Consider the following 15,597-nt stretch of genomic DNA (forward strand, 5'->3'; position numbering starts at 1 on the left):
ATGTATGATGAAGCTGCACAGGTACTTGCGTGGAAAGCCGCCATGGATCTTGAAGTACAAGCACTTGTCTCTAGGGGCACGTGGACCTTAGTCCCTTGCCCTTGAGATGCCAATATTGTCACTTGCAAGTGGGTGTTCACGGTGAAACACAATCTTGACGAGTCCATTGCCATACACAAAGCTTGGTTGGTCGCTCGCAACCTTACACATGTATATAGGATTGACTACACAGAGACTTTCTCTCCGATTGTTTGTCTGAACCCCATTCGTGTGATCCTCTCTTTGGCGGTCAATTAGGCATGGAGTATGCATTAGTTGGATATATCTAATACTTTCTTATTTGGTGATTTGGAGGAACAGGTGTTCATGGAGCAACCTTTGGGGTATGTTGCTCTGGGGAAGTCATCGAAGGTGTGTCATCTTCGGAAAGCTATTTATGGTCTCAAGAAGAGTCCTCGGGCGTGGTTTGCCAAATTCGATGGTCTTCTCAAAACCTTTGGTTTCACTCCGTGTCAGCTTGATCCCACCATGCTCACCAAATGCACACCTACATGAATTATCATCCTTGTCGTCTATGTGGATGATATGCTCATTACAGGCCGTGACCCCGCGGGCATTCAGACCACCAGAGCTTATCTCCAACAACACCTCAGTCTTCGTGACTTGGGAACCCCTCAGTGTTTTCTTGGCATGGAGTTCACTTATTAGGGCGATAAACTCTCACTCTCCAAGCGCAAGTACGCTCTGGATATACTTCAAGAGACGGGACTTTTGGGGTTCAAGCCTGCTATAGATAATCTTCGGTGGAGGCCCGTCCCTCATTCTGGGACACGTTTTCACCGCTCTTGCCTCATGCTGACCAGTATTGATGACTACTTAGAAAGCTCATCTGTCTGATAGTAACGCGTCCCGACATTGCATATGCAGTTAATGTTCTCAGCAAGTTCATCCAGGAACCACCTCAAGTTCATTGGGTAGGAGCTTTACGGGTACTTGCTTACATCAAGAGTGCACTTGGGCGAGGGCTTCTTTATCAAAGACATCATCACCTTCGCAGCGAAGCTTATTTAGATGCATCATATGCAATTGGCCCCGGGGATCGCAAATCTACAACTGACTATTGCACTTACGTCGGCGGTAATCTGGTTACATGGCGCTCTAGGAAGCAGAAGGTGGTCGCTTCCTCTAGTGCGGAGTTCGAGTATCGCACCATGGCCTCCACAATGCGAGAGATGTTATGGCTTCAGTTCCTGTTGCAGGAGCTTGACATAGAGGCTCCGACACCTATGCTAATGAACTGTGACAACAAGCTAATATCTTCATCACTAAAATGAAGTGTTCCACTAGCGAACCAAGCATATTGAGGTAGACTGCCATTATATTTGTGACAAAGTAATGGCAGGGATCTTATTGACTCTATTTGTTGCATCGTCCCAGCAGCTTGCGGATGTCTTCACCTAGAGCTTGCCGGGCATCTCCTATGATGGGATCAACACCAAGTTGGGCATGTTCGACTTATATGCTCTAGCTTGCGGGGGAGTGTCAAACATGGCCTAGTGTGGGCCTGTGCAAGTGGGCTCTAGCCTACACACACTCTCTCTCTCTCTCTCTCTCTCTCTCTCTCTTTCTCCTCCCTCTATTTCTATTTGTGCCCTAACGTGAACGTGCTCACATAAAGAATCAAGACCTAATTTGTAACTATCTACTAAGTGAAATCATATATTGTTTGGATACACTTTCTTTATTCAAACTTCTCAATCAATTACTCTAAGCGCTATTGTATACGGAATTGATGTTGACAAGCAAATAAGATGAAATGACGAACCGTTGTTGTAACCATTCAGGATGGTTTTTGGACGAAACGACAAACGATGACAAATGGTCTAAAATTCCCTTTTACAATTAATTTGTTCTTGAATTTTCTTTCATAAAATTTCATGGAAATGACATTCGCATAAGAGTATGGATACTATGTTGACATGGCTTGAGTGACAAACCTCATGTGTAACCATTAGGGACGGTCTGGATGGGATGGTTTTGAGACGAGATGGTTCTGTGAAGGGACGGTTCTGGAATGGAGCAGTTTTGGGATGGGACGGTCATGAGATGTGATAGTTATGAGATGCGATGGTTCTGGGATGGGATGGTTCTGAGATGGGATGATTCTGTGATGAGACAGTTTTGGAACCAGACAGTTCTGAGATGAGACTGTTTTGGGATGGGACAGTTCTGAAACTGGACGATTCTAGAACATGAGGGTTATGGAATGGAACAGTTCTAGGACTGGACGGTTATGAGGCAGGACGGTTCTAGGATGAGACAAATTTGCGACATGATGGTTCTGGGATGGGACAGTTCTAAACCGGGACTGTTCTAAGATGGGACAATTATGGAACATGACCATTATGGAATGGGGCAGTTATGGGACGGGCCAGTTATGAGATGGGACGGTTCTAAGTCGGGGCAATTATGAGATGGGATGGTTTTGTGACGGGACGGTACTGGGACGAGATGGTTTTGAGATAGGACAGTCTTATGATGGGACTAGGGATGTGAAGTTTGTTGTTCGACATCGAACGAACACTGTTCATCGATGATTGGACAGAAATAAAATCGTGTTGCATTAACGTTTGTGTTCGATTCGTTCGTGTTTGTTTGCGAACGAACACAAACAAGGTGAATTTGAAAATTTTAATTTGTATGGAAAAATGAAAGTAATGAGGTATTTAACCGTGCATTTAAAATTGTTTTAACTGAATACCAGTTTTAATTTTGTGGTCAATCTTAATATGAAATTTTAAGTTAGATGACCAAAGTTAACAAGGCACCAAATTTGAAATAACTTGTCACCATAAATTTGGTGGTCTAACTGAATACTACATTTCATTACATGAATTAATAATGTCAGTAATCTACTTCAATAAAATAATCAATAGGTTTGAATTTTTTTTAAGCTTTTGTATGGTTTTATCTTATTCAACAATAGGTACTTTTCGTTGGCGTTAATCACTAGATGATTGTTTCATGGAAATAATTAGTAGATGTGAAATCACCATATGCTTTGTAGTTATCTTTCTTTGAAGTAATAGATAGGAGGACTTTTTAAAAAAAAGTAGTTATGTAATATGTAGACATATAATAAATCTAAAGTCCACAAGCATTAATCTATACTTAATGATTCAATCAGTACAACGATTGTTAGAGTTCAAAGTATGAAACACGCGTTCATTGGCTATATTCCAAAGCTTAGTTCAATTTGAAAAGTAAATAGACTATTCTGGCAACGGAGTTTCAAAAACATCAAAAGAGTAGATTAATTGATGAGCCATCTGTTGCCACACCTATGGGTTAATTCGACAAGTTCTGGAGAGGCGATGCGATTGACATTGCGATGAACAGAAGAAATCATTTATGGAGTCAAAGTTGTGACGCTCCCAAAATATGTTGTCATTCCATTGAGTGTTGACTACTTCTCTTCCATGTCTTGCGGGGTTGTGGAGCTCAAACATGAAGTCTGGTGACATGAGAGAAAGGATCTCTGTAAGGATTTGCTTAGTACGTACCCCAATTAGTATGTTTTGGACTATGGAGAATGGCTCTGCATCTCCTCTAATGGCGAGGTCATCAACATTGAGTGAGCTTATTTTTACACAATTCACATACAATGTATGAGATAAATAATGTTCCAAGGCAGTCAAAAAACGTTCAGAATAATTATTTTTTAAACGGATGACATCCACATGTCGTTTATACCAAAATTTTTAAAGTGCCTTTTGATGATATTTATTCCATAACTAACCCCTTGCAGTGCCTTGTAAGAAATTAAAAAGTAAATAATCAATGCATTCGTTCTTCTACTACGAAGAAATAAAAAAATACATGATAAAAATGACATATCATGTAGTTTCTCTACCATCCTTTCTCTATAGTGTCTTCGTTTGAATCTTCTTCCACTAATTTGACCTCTTCAATCTCAGGCAATAACTCTGCTATGTTGCTTTCAAGATGTTGTTGCCTCAACCAACATTTAGAAGGCATCAGTACTGACATGTTCTTTGCCAAAATACGTGAATGTTTATACATGCAAATTCCACGTCCAGTGGAGAAGAAGCGTTCGACTGGTGCACTGGACGTGCAAACAGAGAGAAAATCTTTTGCCAAAGTAGAAAGCTTAGGAAAACTCTTGCAACCATTGCCTTGCCACCATAAGAGAGCATATGTCGACACATGAGACATTTGTAGGTAACTATGTAACTCGTTGTCCACTAATGGAGTGATATATTTTTGTCATGGGAACACTTGTGCAATCCTCGTCTTGATGGATGGTATGTGGCTCTCATCCATCCCCGCTTCCTCCTCACAATTCATACATTGTTGTTGACTCACTCCATTGCCTCCAATGTTGTCGTCATCCCTCAAATTTGGGACTTCCTCCTCACTGACTTTGTTCAAAAGTCTTTGCATATATGCCACCAAGATGTCACTATCCTCTGGAGCAATGGAGTCTTATTTGATATGTGGGTCTATAACTAATGCAACCGAGAAGGTAGTATTTCCTTGAAAGCGAGCCTCGTACTTGGACAATTTGTTCTCATGGATCTACACATGATTTAGATGGATGCTCGTTGTTCCACCATGAGGACAACACTGTTTGGGGAAAGGGGTCCTTATTCTATGGCATCAATTTGTTTAAGAAGATGTTCATCAAGGACTTGGAGCAATGATAAAATTGTTGTCGCAGTCACACGTTTATAGCTGCAAACAATATCTGACGCTTCAAGGGAAGGCTTTAAAATTCGAGCAAAGTGTGCCGCCATTTTATGCTCATGGTCATCAGTCACAAATTTTTTCTCCGTTGTGCTCTCTAGCTTAAAAGTAGCCATCTTGCACAACACTTTTCTCTTTTGATAAGAGACTTACAACATTTCATGCGTGGAGTTCCATCTAGTTTTCATATCCAATACCAATTTTCTACTATTAGGCATATTTAATTGCGTACACCATTGGACATAGCTCCTCTGTCTATCATTTGAAGAACGAATGGCTGCAAAAATTTGACCAAGTTTCCCAACGAGGCAGATTGCCCAACCCATCGCCTTCGTGCTTCTTCGGACTCCCCATCCACCAGCACCGCTGCCTCGTCGGATGTAAGTGGTGGTGGAATTCCTAGTGCCTTCAACCCATCCTACACTACAAGGTTTATGACATGCGCAACACAATGCATGTGCTGACGTCGATCGAAGTTGGGGTTCACTTTTCTTAATGTATTTGTCAAAGATGGAATCATCGATTTATTGTTATTTGCATTGTCCGTCGTAATATCAATTACTTTCTTCTCCAGGCCAAAGTCTACCAACACCTCTAGGAGAAGTTGTGCAAGGTAACTCCCACTATGTGGACTATCAATTTTTTTTACCGTCAAGACATGTTCTTTAGGTCTCCATTTGTTTGTGACCCAATGCACAATGATTCCCAATAAGGGAGTCATATTTTCACTTGTCCATGCATCTACTTTTAGGCAAACACTTCTAACATTTGATAGTGAGCGTACCAGATTTTGCTACTCTTGCTCGAAGAAGGTATTTGCGTATTCTCAAATGGTCTTAGAGCATGGTATTCTAATCTTATGTTGTGCACAATAAAGCCATACTTCTCTGAAACTTTTGTCGTCAACGATAGTCCACGCTTGGTCAGTGAGACATACAAATATAGTGAGCATCTCCTTTGTTCTCTCCAATGAGATAACCAATAAGAAGGTATTCTGCCCTATGGGCGAAGCCAACATTCTAACAATAGATCATTGACCTCTAGAACTCGGCTCCTCCTCTAACCTTGGGACTTGTTTACCTTTCAGTCGATCGTGCAACTCTTTATGGCTCTTTAGCAAGTGCCTCAAAAATATAGTTGTCGTCCCGTCTTTGTTTCTCTCAATAGTTGTAATTCTTGGAGGGTTGTTCTCCTTGCACACAATACATTCATATTGGATTGTGTCAAACTCTTCAAAATATTGCATGGCCTCCGATTCTTGCCCACGATGCTTTCTCAGCGAGGTTATCAGAGTAGTCCTGCATGACTCTCGTCTGCGGTTACAGTCTTGTGTCATTTCAACATTTGCATCCATATGATTTGAATTGTTGCCCGTTTGAGCTTTGTTAACGTTCATAGAGGATAAGTCTTTCCAATACGTCTTCTTTGAGGATTAAGAAGAACAAAACTGTTCATGTATTGTATCACTTCTCATTATCATTATGCAACTGGTCATAGACACATACTTTGATATATATAGATATCTCTGAAAGCAATTTTAGATATGACCACTCATTACACGCACACAACTAAAAGATCAAACATGTAGATGCGTTGCATATGACCATTCGTTACAGTTTACCAATCAATAAATTAGTGTACCATTCGGAATATGCACTATAATTAGAACAACAAACAAATAGCAAAACAAAGAAATACATAACATAAAACAGTAAATTGGAATAAAGCCACATCTGCAATCAAGTACCTTCTTGTAGTTAGCCGAAGGGGATGCCTTGCCAAAGGGTGTGAATGTAGACCAAGAGCTGCCTATAGGGGCTTGCCGGAGGCATAGAGGAGAGAATGAGAGACCGAGGGAATGCCTTGCCAGAGTTGGGAACAATGCAGGGGGAGTTGTTAAAGTTGCACGCAGGGGTCTGTCGGGGGAGGGAGAAGGGGAGAAGGGAGAGGGAGGAGTTGGGGATGATGGAGGGGGAGAAGGGAGCTGGAGGGAGGAGAAGGGGCAGGCGGGGGTTGGGAGAAGGCACACTTGTCCAATGTGCCTCGGGAAGCTAATATGTTCACAAACAGTTCGTCTGTTTGCGAACCGGTCGCGAACATGTTCGTGTCCATTTTTTGAGGTTCGTGTTCGTGTTCATTCGTCGGCCCTTTTGCCGGGGGAGGGAAAATGGGAGAAGGCACACTTGTCCAATGTGCCTCGGGAAGCTAATATGTTCGCAAACAGTTCGTCTGTTTGCGAACCGATCACGAACATGTTCATGTCCATTTTTTGATGTTCGTGTTCTTGTTCGTTCGTTGGCCCTTCTGCCGGGGGAGGGAGAAGGGGAGAAGGCACACTTGTCCAATGTGCCTCAGGAAGCTAATATGTTCACGAACAGGTCATCTGTTCGTGAACCGGTCGCGAATATGTTCGTGACCATTTTTTGATGTTCGTGTTTGCGTTCGTTCGTTGGCATATTCGCAAACTAACTAACATTTTTTTCCCAACCCTAGATGGGACGGTTCTGTGACGGGAAGGTTCTGGGACGGGACAGTTGTGAGATGAGACGGTTCTGAGACAGGCGGGTGCTGGGACGGGACAGTTCTAGGATGTGACGGTTCTGAGGAGGGACGGGTCCGCGAAGAGACAGTTATAGAACGGGATGGTTCTGAGACGGGACAGTTCCGGTCGACCCAAGTAAAATGGGACGCGGGACGGGGGACGGGACGACTTCCGGGGGGGGGTCGGCATGCGAGACGATAAATAACAATAAAATAAGAACAAGGGTGGAGACGAAAGATACACTTTCGAACGAGACTTATTCGTAATTCTGCATCCGACGAAGGTATAAATGAGAGAGAGCGCGGTCGCGACTGGTTCGAGACAAATGGCTGTAAGGATAGGAGTGGATCGGATGGCTTCCTCGGTGTCCGTGGCGCCGCACGTCCGCCCCTTCCTCGCGGACCACAACAACCTCCGCCGCGGCCGATTCCAGCAGCGGCCGCGATCAATCAGCGTTCTTCCCGCCGGCGGCAGTATCGGCGTCGCGCGCACGCAAAGAGCGTCGCCTGGAGCTTGCCGGATCTGCTGCTCGGCCTTGCAGGCCTCCACGGCCGAGGACGTGCCTTCCTCCTCCGAATCGACAGGTAGAACGAACGATTTGCGGCTTCGGAGCTGTGATTTTGCGCGTTTTTCCATTTTCGCTGTCTGTTTTGAGGTCGAGGATCTGTCCGTCAATGATCTCTCCTGATGACTTGCATTTGAATCGGGAAACAGTTGTTTTCCTGTTGTTGTGCGAAGTTTGCAAGTTAGATTTCCAAGAAATCGGTGGAGTGTTCGTCGCAGAGTAGAACAAAATTTTAGTGTTTGAAAGTAGATCAAACTTTTTTGGCGGAAGAACAAAAAAGATTAGTGTTTAAACTTACAATTTCGTGTTTAAATTTTAGTCAACTTGTTTCATGTGGCCGTTAGGTTGCAGGAAACTGAGGAAGTGTTCTTGCGCCTATTTTCCTTTTCGCGGTTTGTTATGAGGTTGAGGATCGGTCCGTCAAGGATTTCACCTGAGAACTTGCATTTGAGTTGACAGTCGTCTACCTGTTGATGTGCCAAGTAGAGCTCTAACATTTGGCAGTTAGATTTTCTTGCAATTGATGGAGTGTTCTTCGCAGAGTGAAACTAAATTTTAGTGTTTGAAAATAGATCAAACTTTTTTGGTGGAAGAACAAAAAAATTTAGTGTTGAATTTTTAGCAAACTTTTTTCATGTGGCCGTTAGATTGCAGGAAACTGAGGAAGTGTTCTTGCGCGTTTTTTCATTTTCGCGGTCTGTTTTGAGGTCGAGGATCGGTCCGTCGACGATTTCTCCTGATGTGTGAAGTGTTTTAAAGTAGAGCTGTTACATTTGGCAGTTAGATTTTCAAGAAGTCGATGCAGTGTTCTTTTGATTGGTCGCAGGGCGAGACTAAGCTTCAGTGTTTGAAAGTACATCTTAAAGTCGTCTAAAAAGTTTTTTGGCGGAGGAAACCGATTATATGTTCTTGCGCCTTACTTCTCTGTTGCGGTCAGTTTTGAAGTTGAGGATCGGTCCGTCTACGAAGTCTCCTGATGACTTGCATTTGAATCGGAAAACAGTCGTCTTCCTGTTGATGTGCTGTGTTTAAAAGTAGAGCTGGTACATTTGGCAGTTAGATTTTCAAGAAATCGATGGAGTGTTCTTTTGATTCGTCGCAGAGCGAAACTAAATCTTAGTGGAGATCCAACTTGGTTAACGTATGCCGTGACTTTGCAGAATTTTCTTGGAAGTGCTTTAACTGAACTCTGATGAACTCATTCGCCTTTAGCTAAACAAGAGAAGAATGTAGCAAATTGAGCCTCTATGGTCAATATCTTGGCATATTCTTTTCGTCTTTCATTATCTGCTAGGTCCATCAGTGATTTCGCTTGCCGACGCGTTTTGATTCTAATGACTTGCATTTGATTGGACAATCGTTGGTTGTCCTTGTCGTCATAAAAGGGAATCTTTATATGTAGAAAGTGTTTAGCGGAGGAAGATGCAGCCCTTAAATCACAAATAGACGCATCAAGTGTTCTTTTGACTCGTCGCAGAGTGAAACCAAGTCTCACTGGAGATCAAACTTGTCTAATGCACGCCGTGACATTCCAGTCTTTTCTTTGAATTGCATTAACTAATCTCGGATGAACTTGTTCGTCTATAATGTTTTTGAGGGATCAGTTCATCCTAGTTTCATTATGGAATGGAATACCTGATGGAAAAGTTCAAGATAATCGATAAGTTTTTTTACCAACACGGGTTTTGAATTCCTTTTCTGCCGTGAAATGATCGGAACATCATGGGGAAATTGCATCGGGAACTTGTTTGCTAAATGCAGCCTTCCTTGACGCTTTTCTGTTATTTCTTATCTGAGGAAAAAGTATGACCTGATTTTCAACGGAGATAATAAATGATTTGTAATTTCGTTTTGTATGTCTTATTTTATTTTTTCATCATAGTGGGTGACTTTGGCCGTGATTCAGATGGGTGGTTACTCGTTTTCGGAAATTAGGTGGATTTTCTCTTTCAATCTTTCCTCTGTATCTCTTTCAATCTCAGTGTCACCAAAATCACGAAAGTTTTAATGACTTTGGCCGTTATTTTGAGGTGGAACATTTTTCTGGAGCCATAATTTCTGGCATCCTTTCTCAAATTAACGCTTGGATTCATTAAAACTTGTTGATACAGAGGATTCCTGCTGGAAAATCCTGCTGAGATTCGAATATAATTCCTAGAACCAGTATCTGGTTGGGACTTTATCATAACTGAAACATGTATGAACTCCTATGTCATACATACAATAGAATCTTTGCACGCCAACAATTTTCTCTTTAAAGAATCGCATATTTCAACTGAATTACTGCCTTTCATGGGGAGAGTCTTCCAGATGGATTGTTTTTGCCTGCATTTAGCAAAATTCTGGACGCTGTTTCGTCATTTGTATCTATTTTGATGTCGGAGATTGGAATTTTTTCCTCTTCCTTCTCATGAGAAGCCCCAAGTTTTGATCTTCGTACTTTTGCGTAACTGTGCTTGTTCTTCGAACTTCTTTTGACCCTATGCAAATGAAAATTTGTTATTTATCTCTTCACGTGAATTCTGATATTTCTTTTCAGACGTCGAGAATTTGGTGATTATAGGCTCCGGTCCTGCTGGATACACAGCAGCAATTTATGCTGCTCGGGCGAATCTTAAGCCTTTGGTATTTGAAGGATTTCAAGTTGGTGGGGTACCTGGTGGACAGCTGATGACTACTACCGAGGTTGAGAACTTCCCTGGATTTCCAGATGGAATAACCGGTCCTGATTTGATGGACAGGTAAATTTTTGTAATTATCTGGCTCCTTTGTTTTATTCTCTTTAATTTAGATTTTGGCACCTTAGCCAACAATTAAAATCCGAATTATTTATTATTGCAGGATGCGGAAGCAAGCTGAGCGCTGGGGTGCGGAGCTTTTTCAAGAGGATGTGGAATATATTGATGTCCAAAATAGGCCTTTCACCATTAGAAGCAGCGATCGCGAGGTGCCTCTTGATTTTTATTTTTGAAACTATCTTCAAAAGTAATTTATAATGGTATTCAACCAAAAGAGACGGGTCTATTATTTGTTGTGATAGTTATAAACGTAATCATCTAAAGTAATTTTCCCTGCTCTCAGAAATCAGTTATGATTAGCTTTATGATTAAACTTTGGTATAATTTAAAATTTTATTTCTACAATTATCATCCTAATTAATTTGTAGTTATATTCAACCAAAAGGGATGGGTGCTATTTTCCTGCTGTCTGGAATTATGTATTATTAGGTTTATGGTTAAACTTGGGAAGAATTCTCGTTTTATTCCTTTTTATTTTGAAAGTTTGTGTCGGTAATCATCCTTTTTTTTCTCGATTTGCACCTATTAGGTGAAGTCCCATTCTCTTATTTTAGCCACAGGAGCGGCCGCAAAAAGGCTGGGATTGCCTCATGAGGATGAGTTTTGGAGCAGAGGGATAAGTGCCTGTGCGATTTGTGACGGAGCTTCCCCGCTTTTCAAGGGCCAAGAGCTCGCTGTTGTTGGCGGAGGCGATACTGCAACCGAGGAAGCTCTTTATCTCACAAAATACGCTCGTCATGTACATTTACTTGTTCGTAGCAGCGTGTTGAAGGCGTCCAAGGCAATGCAAGATAGGTGACTCCGTGTTCCCTTCTAAATATATATTTAATAATAGTTAGATTATCCCGCCATTCTATGCAGATGTTCGTCCTTACGGAAAATGATTTGCCCTTAATTTAAATTTAAATATCTTTCCCTGCTGAGTCAAAGTTGATGGCGTCGTGGCCTTTTTGCTACTGTTCGATTAGGGGAAGCCTGGTTAGTTAGAATTGTATTAGCAATTAATGGGGACATTGTCTTGGACTTCGTGATCAGGGAAACGGGAAAATTATATCTCAGCATTTTCTTTTAGCAAAAAATTCCTAAATGCTTACATCCTCACATTAATTTTCGTTGATTTATTGCTGTTTTTTCCTGGCGGGATAAAACTCTCGGGCAGTTGCATTTTTTTCTTTTGACGCATGACACTCTTTTTAACTTTTGATTTAGTGAAGCCTAGGTAGATAAAAATGTTTTAATTAACTGGTTCAGTTGCAGAGGATTGGGGAGTGGGAAAGAATAATACTATTGTTCAGTACTTCACTTCTGAAACGCTCGTACCATCACATCATTTTCCCTTTATTTAATGGTGTTTTTTTGCTTTTTTTTGTGAGTCGTGGCGCTCTTTCTGGCGGTTGATTTGGGGAAACCTGGATAGTTAGAACTGTGTTATAAATTAATCTGGGGCTGTGGCTGGGAATTTGGCACTAGGGAAGCTAGGATTTTACTTGGTGGTAAATTTTCAACTACCTTAGTGTTTGTTTTAACAGGTTGATTATGGCGAATGTTTCACAGAGTTTTCAACAACCCGAACATCACAGTGCACTTCAACACACAAACCGTGGATGTAGTCGGCAATAACAAAGGCCAGCTATCTGGCATTTTAGTCAAGAAGACCGACACAGGCAACGAATCCGTGCTCCCCGTGAGGGGCCTGTTCTACGGCATTGGTCATTCCCCCAACAGCCAGCTATTGCAAGGCCAAGTGGAGCTGGACAGTGCAGGTTACGTCTTGGTCCGAGATGGCGCCGCCAACACGTCCGTCAATGGAGTTTTCGCCGCTGGCGATGTCCAGGTCTCTTCCATCTTTGAAATTTCTGCCTGAGAATTTCACTTTTTTTTATTTTATTATTTCCGAATGTGGGATTATTTAACAGGACCACGAGTGGAGACAAGCAATAACAGCTGCTGGATCTGGATGCGTTGCCGCTTTATCGGTCGAGAGATATCTGGCTGCGAACAATCTCCTCGTCGAGTTCCACCAGGTATTTCTCCGGGAATGATGGCGTCTTTGCTCTTTTCCGTTTTATTCATTTTGGGATTGCAAACCCAACCCTAGTAAACCAGAGCAAACACTTAGGAGTTCTTTTTCATTTCTTCCAGAAATAAGAAACTTTGGCTCTGGTGTTGGAATAAAGTTCGGTTTGAACTGAGAAAAATTGCACAAAACTCAACCGGAAATGATAATCAAAAACAAATCCGGGACAAGGAAATGCTGGGAATTATGTTCGGTCAGATCTTACGGTATACTAGGAAACTTGTCAAACAAGGCCAAAGTGATTCCCTGATAACGAAGAGTTAGGGATCAGATCGGATGGAATCAGATCTGATCAAAAGGTTTGACAAATCAATCAGTCCTGATCACGATCAGATTAAAATATTCGATTTATCTATTGTCCCTGAAAGTGAGCGGATTGATATGATATGTTCTATTCAAACGGCCAGATGATTAAATCTGATTAATCCGATTAAAAAATCAGATCCAACGCTAACCCCATCTATTAGTCTCTGAACCTTCCCGCATGTAACTCCAATGCGGTCTGTTATTTAAGGCCCATAATGTTTTTCTCTGTGAACGTTAATCGCCAGCATGTCAAGATCTCTGGTGGTTTTCTCAGAGTAGATAAATAACGTAAACATTATCAGAAACTGTTGCTCAAACCACCTCCGAATCATTTATTTAAACTTCATTGGAGGAGATAATAAATTTCAATCTACGTCTGAGATTGGTTTAATCTGTTATCCTCTAATGAATATTTCCCCATCTTCTGTTATTTCATCGAGATTTTTATTCAGTCTGTTGACATGTTTTCTTTCCCCATCTGGAAAGCCTGTGCGGGAAGAGCCGAAGAAGGAAATATCTGACAGAGACATTTCGATGGGCTTCGACATTACCCTTACTAAGCACAAAGGCCAGGTAATTCCTTGTGCCCCTCTCTTTAAAAAAATATCATGAAATATCTGAATCATCATAAATATATTAGTTAAAATAAAGTGGGAAGGATTAACTTGACCAATCTCTGCAGTACGCTCTGAGAAAACTCTACCATGAGAGCCCGCGGCTTATTTGCGTGCTGTACACTTCTCCGACGTGCGGGCCGTGTAGGACGCTGAAACCAATCTTAAGCAAGGTGCCAATTTTGCGTATTTTCTTTTAATAATTTCTGCCAGATAAATCGTTTGGGCAAAGTTTTCTTGGTCCCTTACCAAACTTAATTCTCAGGTCATCGACGAGTATGATCAGAATGTCCACTTTGTAGAAATCGACATCGAAGAAGACCCCGAAATTGCGGAGGCCGCAGGAATCATGGGCACGCCTTGCGTGCAGTTCTATAAGACCAAGGAGATGCTCAAGTAATTTCTTCCTCTTTTCTGTATCTCTATTAATTTCACTCTGTTCAACTTCGAAAATAGTTAACCAGAGAATATAAAAATATGAAATGGAAATCATTATTATTTGCCGACTGTAGATGATTTTATGAGCTTTTTGTTATAACCAACTTGTTGTTTTGAATGAAGCTCGAGGATAGGAATGAACACATTGTTGATCGATCAGATATCTGCATATAATTATTCATCTTTCCTTGATTTGGCTCAATTCATCATTAAGTATGTAAATATGAAATAAAAATGCTAAATAACGACTGTGGATGATTCGATGAATATTTAGTTATTACCATTTTCTGCGTAGTCTCTAACTAATTCATGTTCCCGTTATCGGTTCATTTCATGATAATAATGAAAGTGTCAAATAAAGATGATACGGACATGTTGACCCAATATGGTTCTATGAATTATCGTTCAAAGTTAAGCTCTTCCATAGGAATGAGCGAACTGTGTTAGTTTCATTTAATGTGAATTAAATATGAAAAATATAGTGACAATGATATGCTGATTGTCGATCATTCTATGGTTTTTAATAATGTCAATTTTTTAAAAAATCTTTCGCTCTTATAAGTGTTCGTCTTCCTAAAAGTTCTTTAATTTCACTCGTCTAGCTTTGAAAAATGTGCAAAAAAGAACGAAAACATGAAATTAATATGCTGATTGTGTATGACTCTGACTTTTTAATTTTTTTGATCACTTCTGATCAATTTAAAGTTAAGGTTTAATTATTGAAAAAAATGCAGGAGCGTCTCTGGGGTAAAGATGAAGAAGGAATACAGAGAGTTCATCGAAACACACAAGTGATCATTGGGGCGACATTACAGGTCTGAGTTGTCCTCTATATCTTGATATCTTGCCATTATAGCCGAATCACACCGAAATAGCGACCCGTCTTCGTCAATAGACGCTCGAGCATTTCTTTTTTTTCTTCTTTTTCATGAATATAAATCTTGCTTTTGAGTCTTTTTCAATGACAATTAATCAAGCTTCTTGTATTTTTCCCTCTGTTTTCGTTGTCAGGTTGCTATAAATGTAAATGCTATGGGTGTGGCCAGTTCTACTTGGTTTCACGTGTTTTTCAAAAAATATTTGCTTTGTTCAATCTACACTTTTTGAACACGATAAGCGAGCCTGAGTTACCTTTTTAATGGCGAATTAAACATACATAAATCTCAGGAATAGATAGTTATTGAGTATGGACGCGTCTGCATATATTTTTATGACCATAATCGAAGTCCTGTCATCTTTATCACCGGGGCATGAGAAAGATCTCTCAAACTTTGAGCTGGTGTCATTGTTTGAATCAGCATAAGAATTTATGAAATGGTATTTTGACACTGTCATGGTAAAATATATTTGATGAATGAAAGGGACCTGGTACATTAAGTTTTATAGGAAGTTTGTCTAGACATTCAATATAGCTTAATATCATAGGATGTTCCTTCAATATAGCTTAATATTATGTTTGTTAAATTGTCTTTTTTTTCAATTAATTTCTC

The 15,597-nt window shown here is 40.8% G+C and overlaps 2 protein-coding genes across 3 annotated transcripts; both read left to right on the forward strand.

The window, feature by feature from the left end:
• Positions 1 to 1,334, forward strand: LOC144707102 (secreted RxLR effector protein 161-like). The gene is made up of 4 exons (XM_078580224.1): positions 1 to 21; positions 361 to 411; positions 709 to 832; positions 928 to 1,334. The coding sequence occupies exons 1-4, from the start codon at positions 1 to 3 to the stop codon at positions 1,332 to 1,334; spliced, it is 603 nt and encodes a 200-aa protein (XP_078436350.1).
• Positions 1,335 to 7,632: 6,298 nt separating this feature from the next.
• Positions 7,633 to 15,246, forward strand: NTRC (NADPH-dependent thioredoxin reductase C). Of its 2 annotated transcripts, XM_078579447.1 has the most exons (11): positions 7,633 to 7,893; positions 10,414 to 10,615; positions 10,716 to 10,821; positions 11,202 to 11,467; positions 12,227 to 12,506; positions 12,589 to 12,696; positions 13,542 to 13,628; positions 13,738 to 13,842; positions 13,935 to 14,065; positions 14,842 to 14,922; positions 15,119 to 15,246. In XM_078579447.1, exons 1-10 carry the CDS (start codon positions 7,635 to 7,637, stop codon positions 14,900 to 14,902), a joined length of 1,605 nt encoding a protein of 534 aa, XP_078435573.1. In that variant the 5' UTR covers positions 7,633 to 7,634; the 3' UTR covers positions 14,903 to 14,922; positions 15,119 to 15,246. The 2 variants fall into 2 exon arrangements, with proteins under 2 accessions (XP_078435573.1, XP_078435572.1); XM_078579446.1 differs by lacking the exon at positions 15,119 to 15,246 and having other exon boundaries at positions 14,842 to 15,093.
• The last annotated feature ends 351 nt before the right edge of the window (positions 15,247 to 15,597 follow it).

This window comes from Wolffia australiana, chromosome 8 (assembly GCF_029677425.1).
Source record: "Wolffia australiana isolate 7733 chromosome 8, ASM2967742v1".
NCBI classification, from domain to species: domain Eukaryota; kingdom Viridiplantae; phylum Streptophyta; class Magnoliopsida; order Alismatales; family Araceae; genus Wolffia; species Wolffia australiana.

What these genes read in the sequence shown, in the direction of transcription:
- LOC144707102 (XM_078580224.1), top strand. Translation starts at nt 1, where the DNA reads ATGTATGATGAAGCTGCACAG. An exon ending in CTCTGGGGAAGTCATCGAAG is followed by an intron (nt 412 to 708) that starts GTGTGTCATCTT and finishes TTCACTTATTAG; the next exon opens with GGCGATAAACTCTCACTCTC. An exon ending in CGTCCCTCATTCTGGGACAC is followed by an intron (nt 833 to 927) that starts GTTTTCACCGCT and finishes TTGCATATGCAG; the next exon opens with TTAATGTTCTCAGCAAGTTC.
- NTRC (XM_078579447.1), top strand. Translation starts at nt 7,635, where the DNA reads ATGGCTGTAAGGATAGGAGTGGATCGGATGGCTTCCTCGGTGTCCGTG. An exon ending in TCGCCGCTGGCGATGTCCAG is followed by an intron (nt 12,507 to 12,588) that starts GTCTCTTCCATC and finishes ATTATTTAACAG; the next exon opens with GACCACGAGTGGAGACAAGC. An exon ending in TGAAACCAATCTTAAGCAAG is followed by an intron (nt 13,843 to 13,934) that starts GTGCCAATTTTG and finishes CTTAATTCTCAG; the next exon opens with GTCATCGACGAGTATGATCA.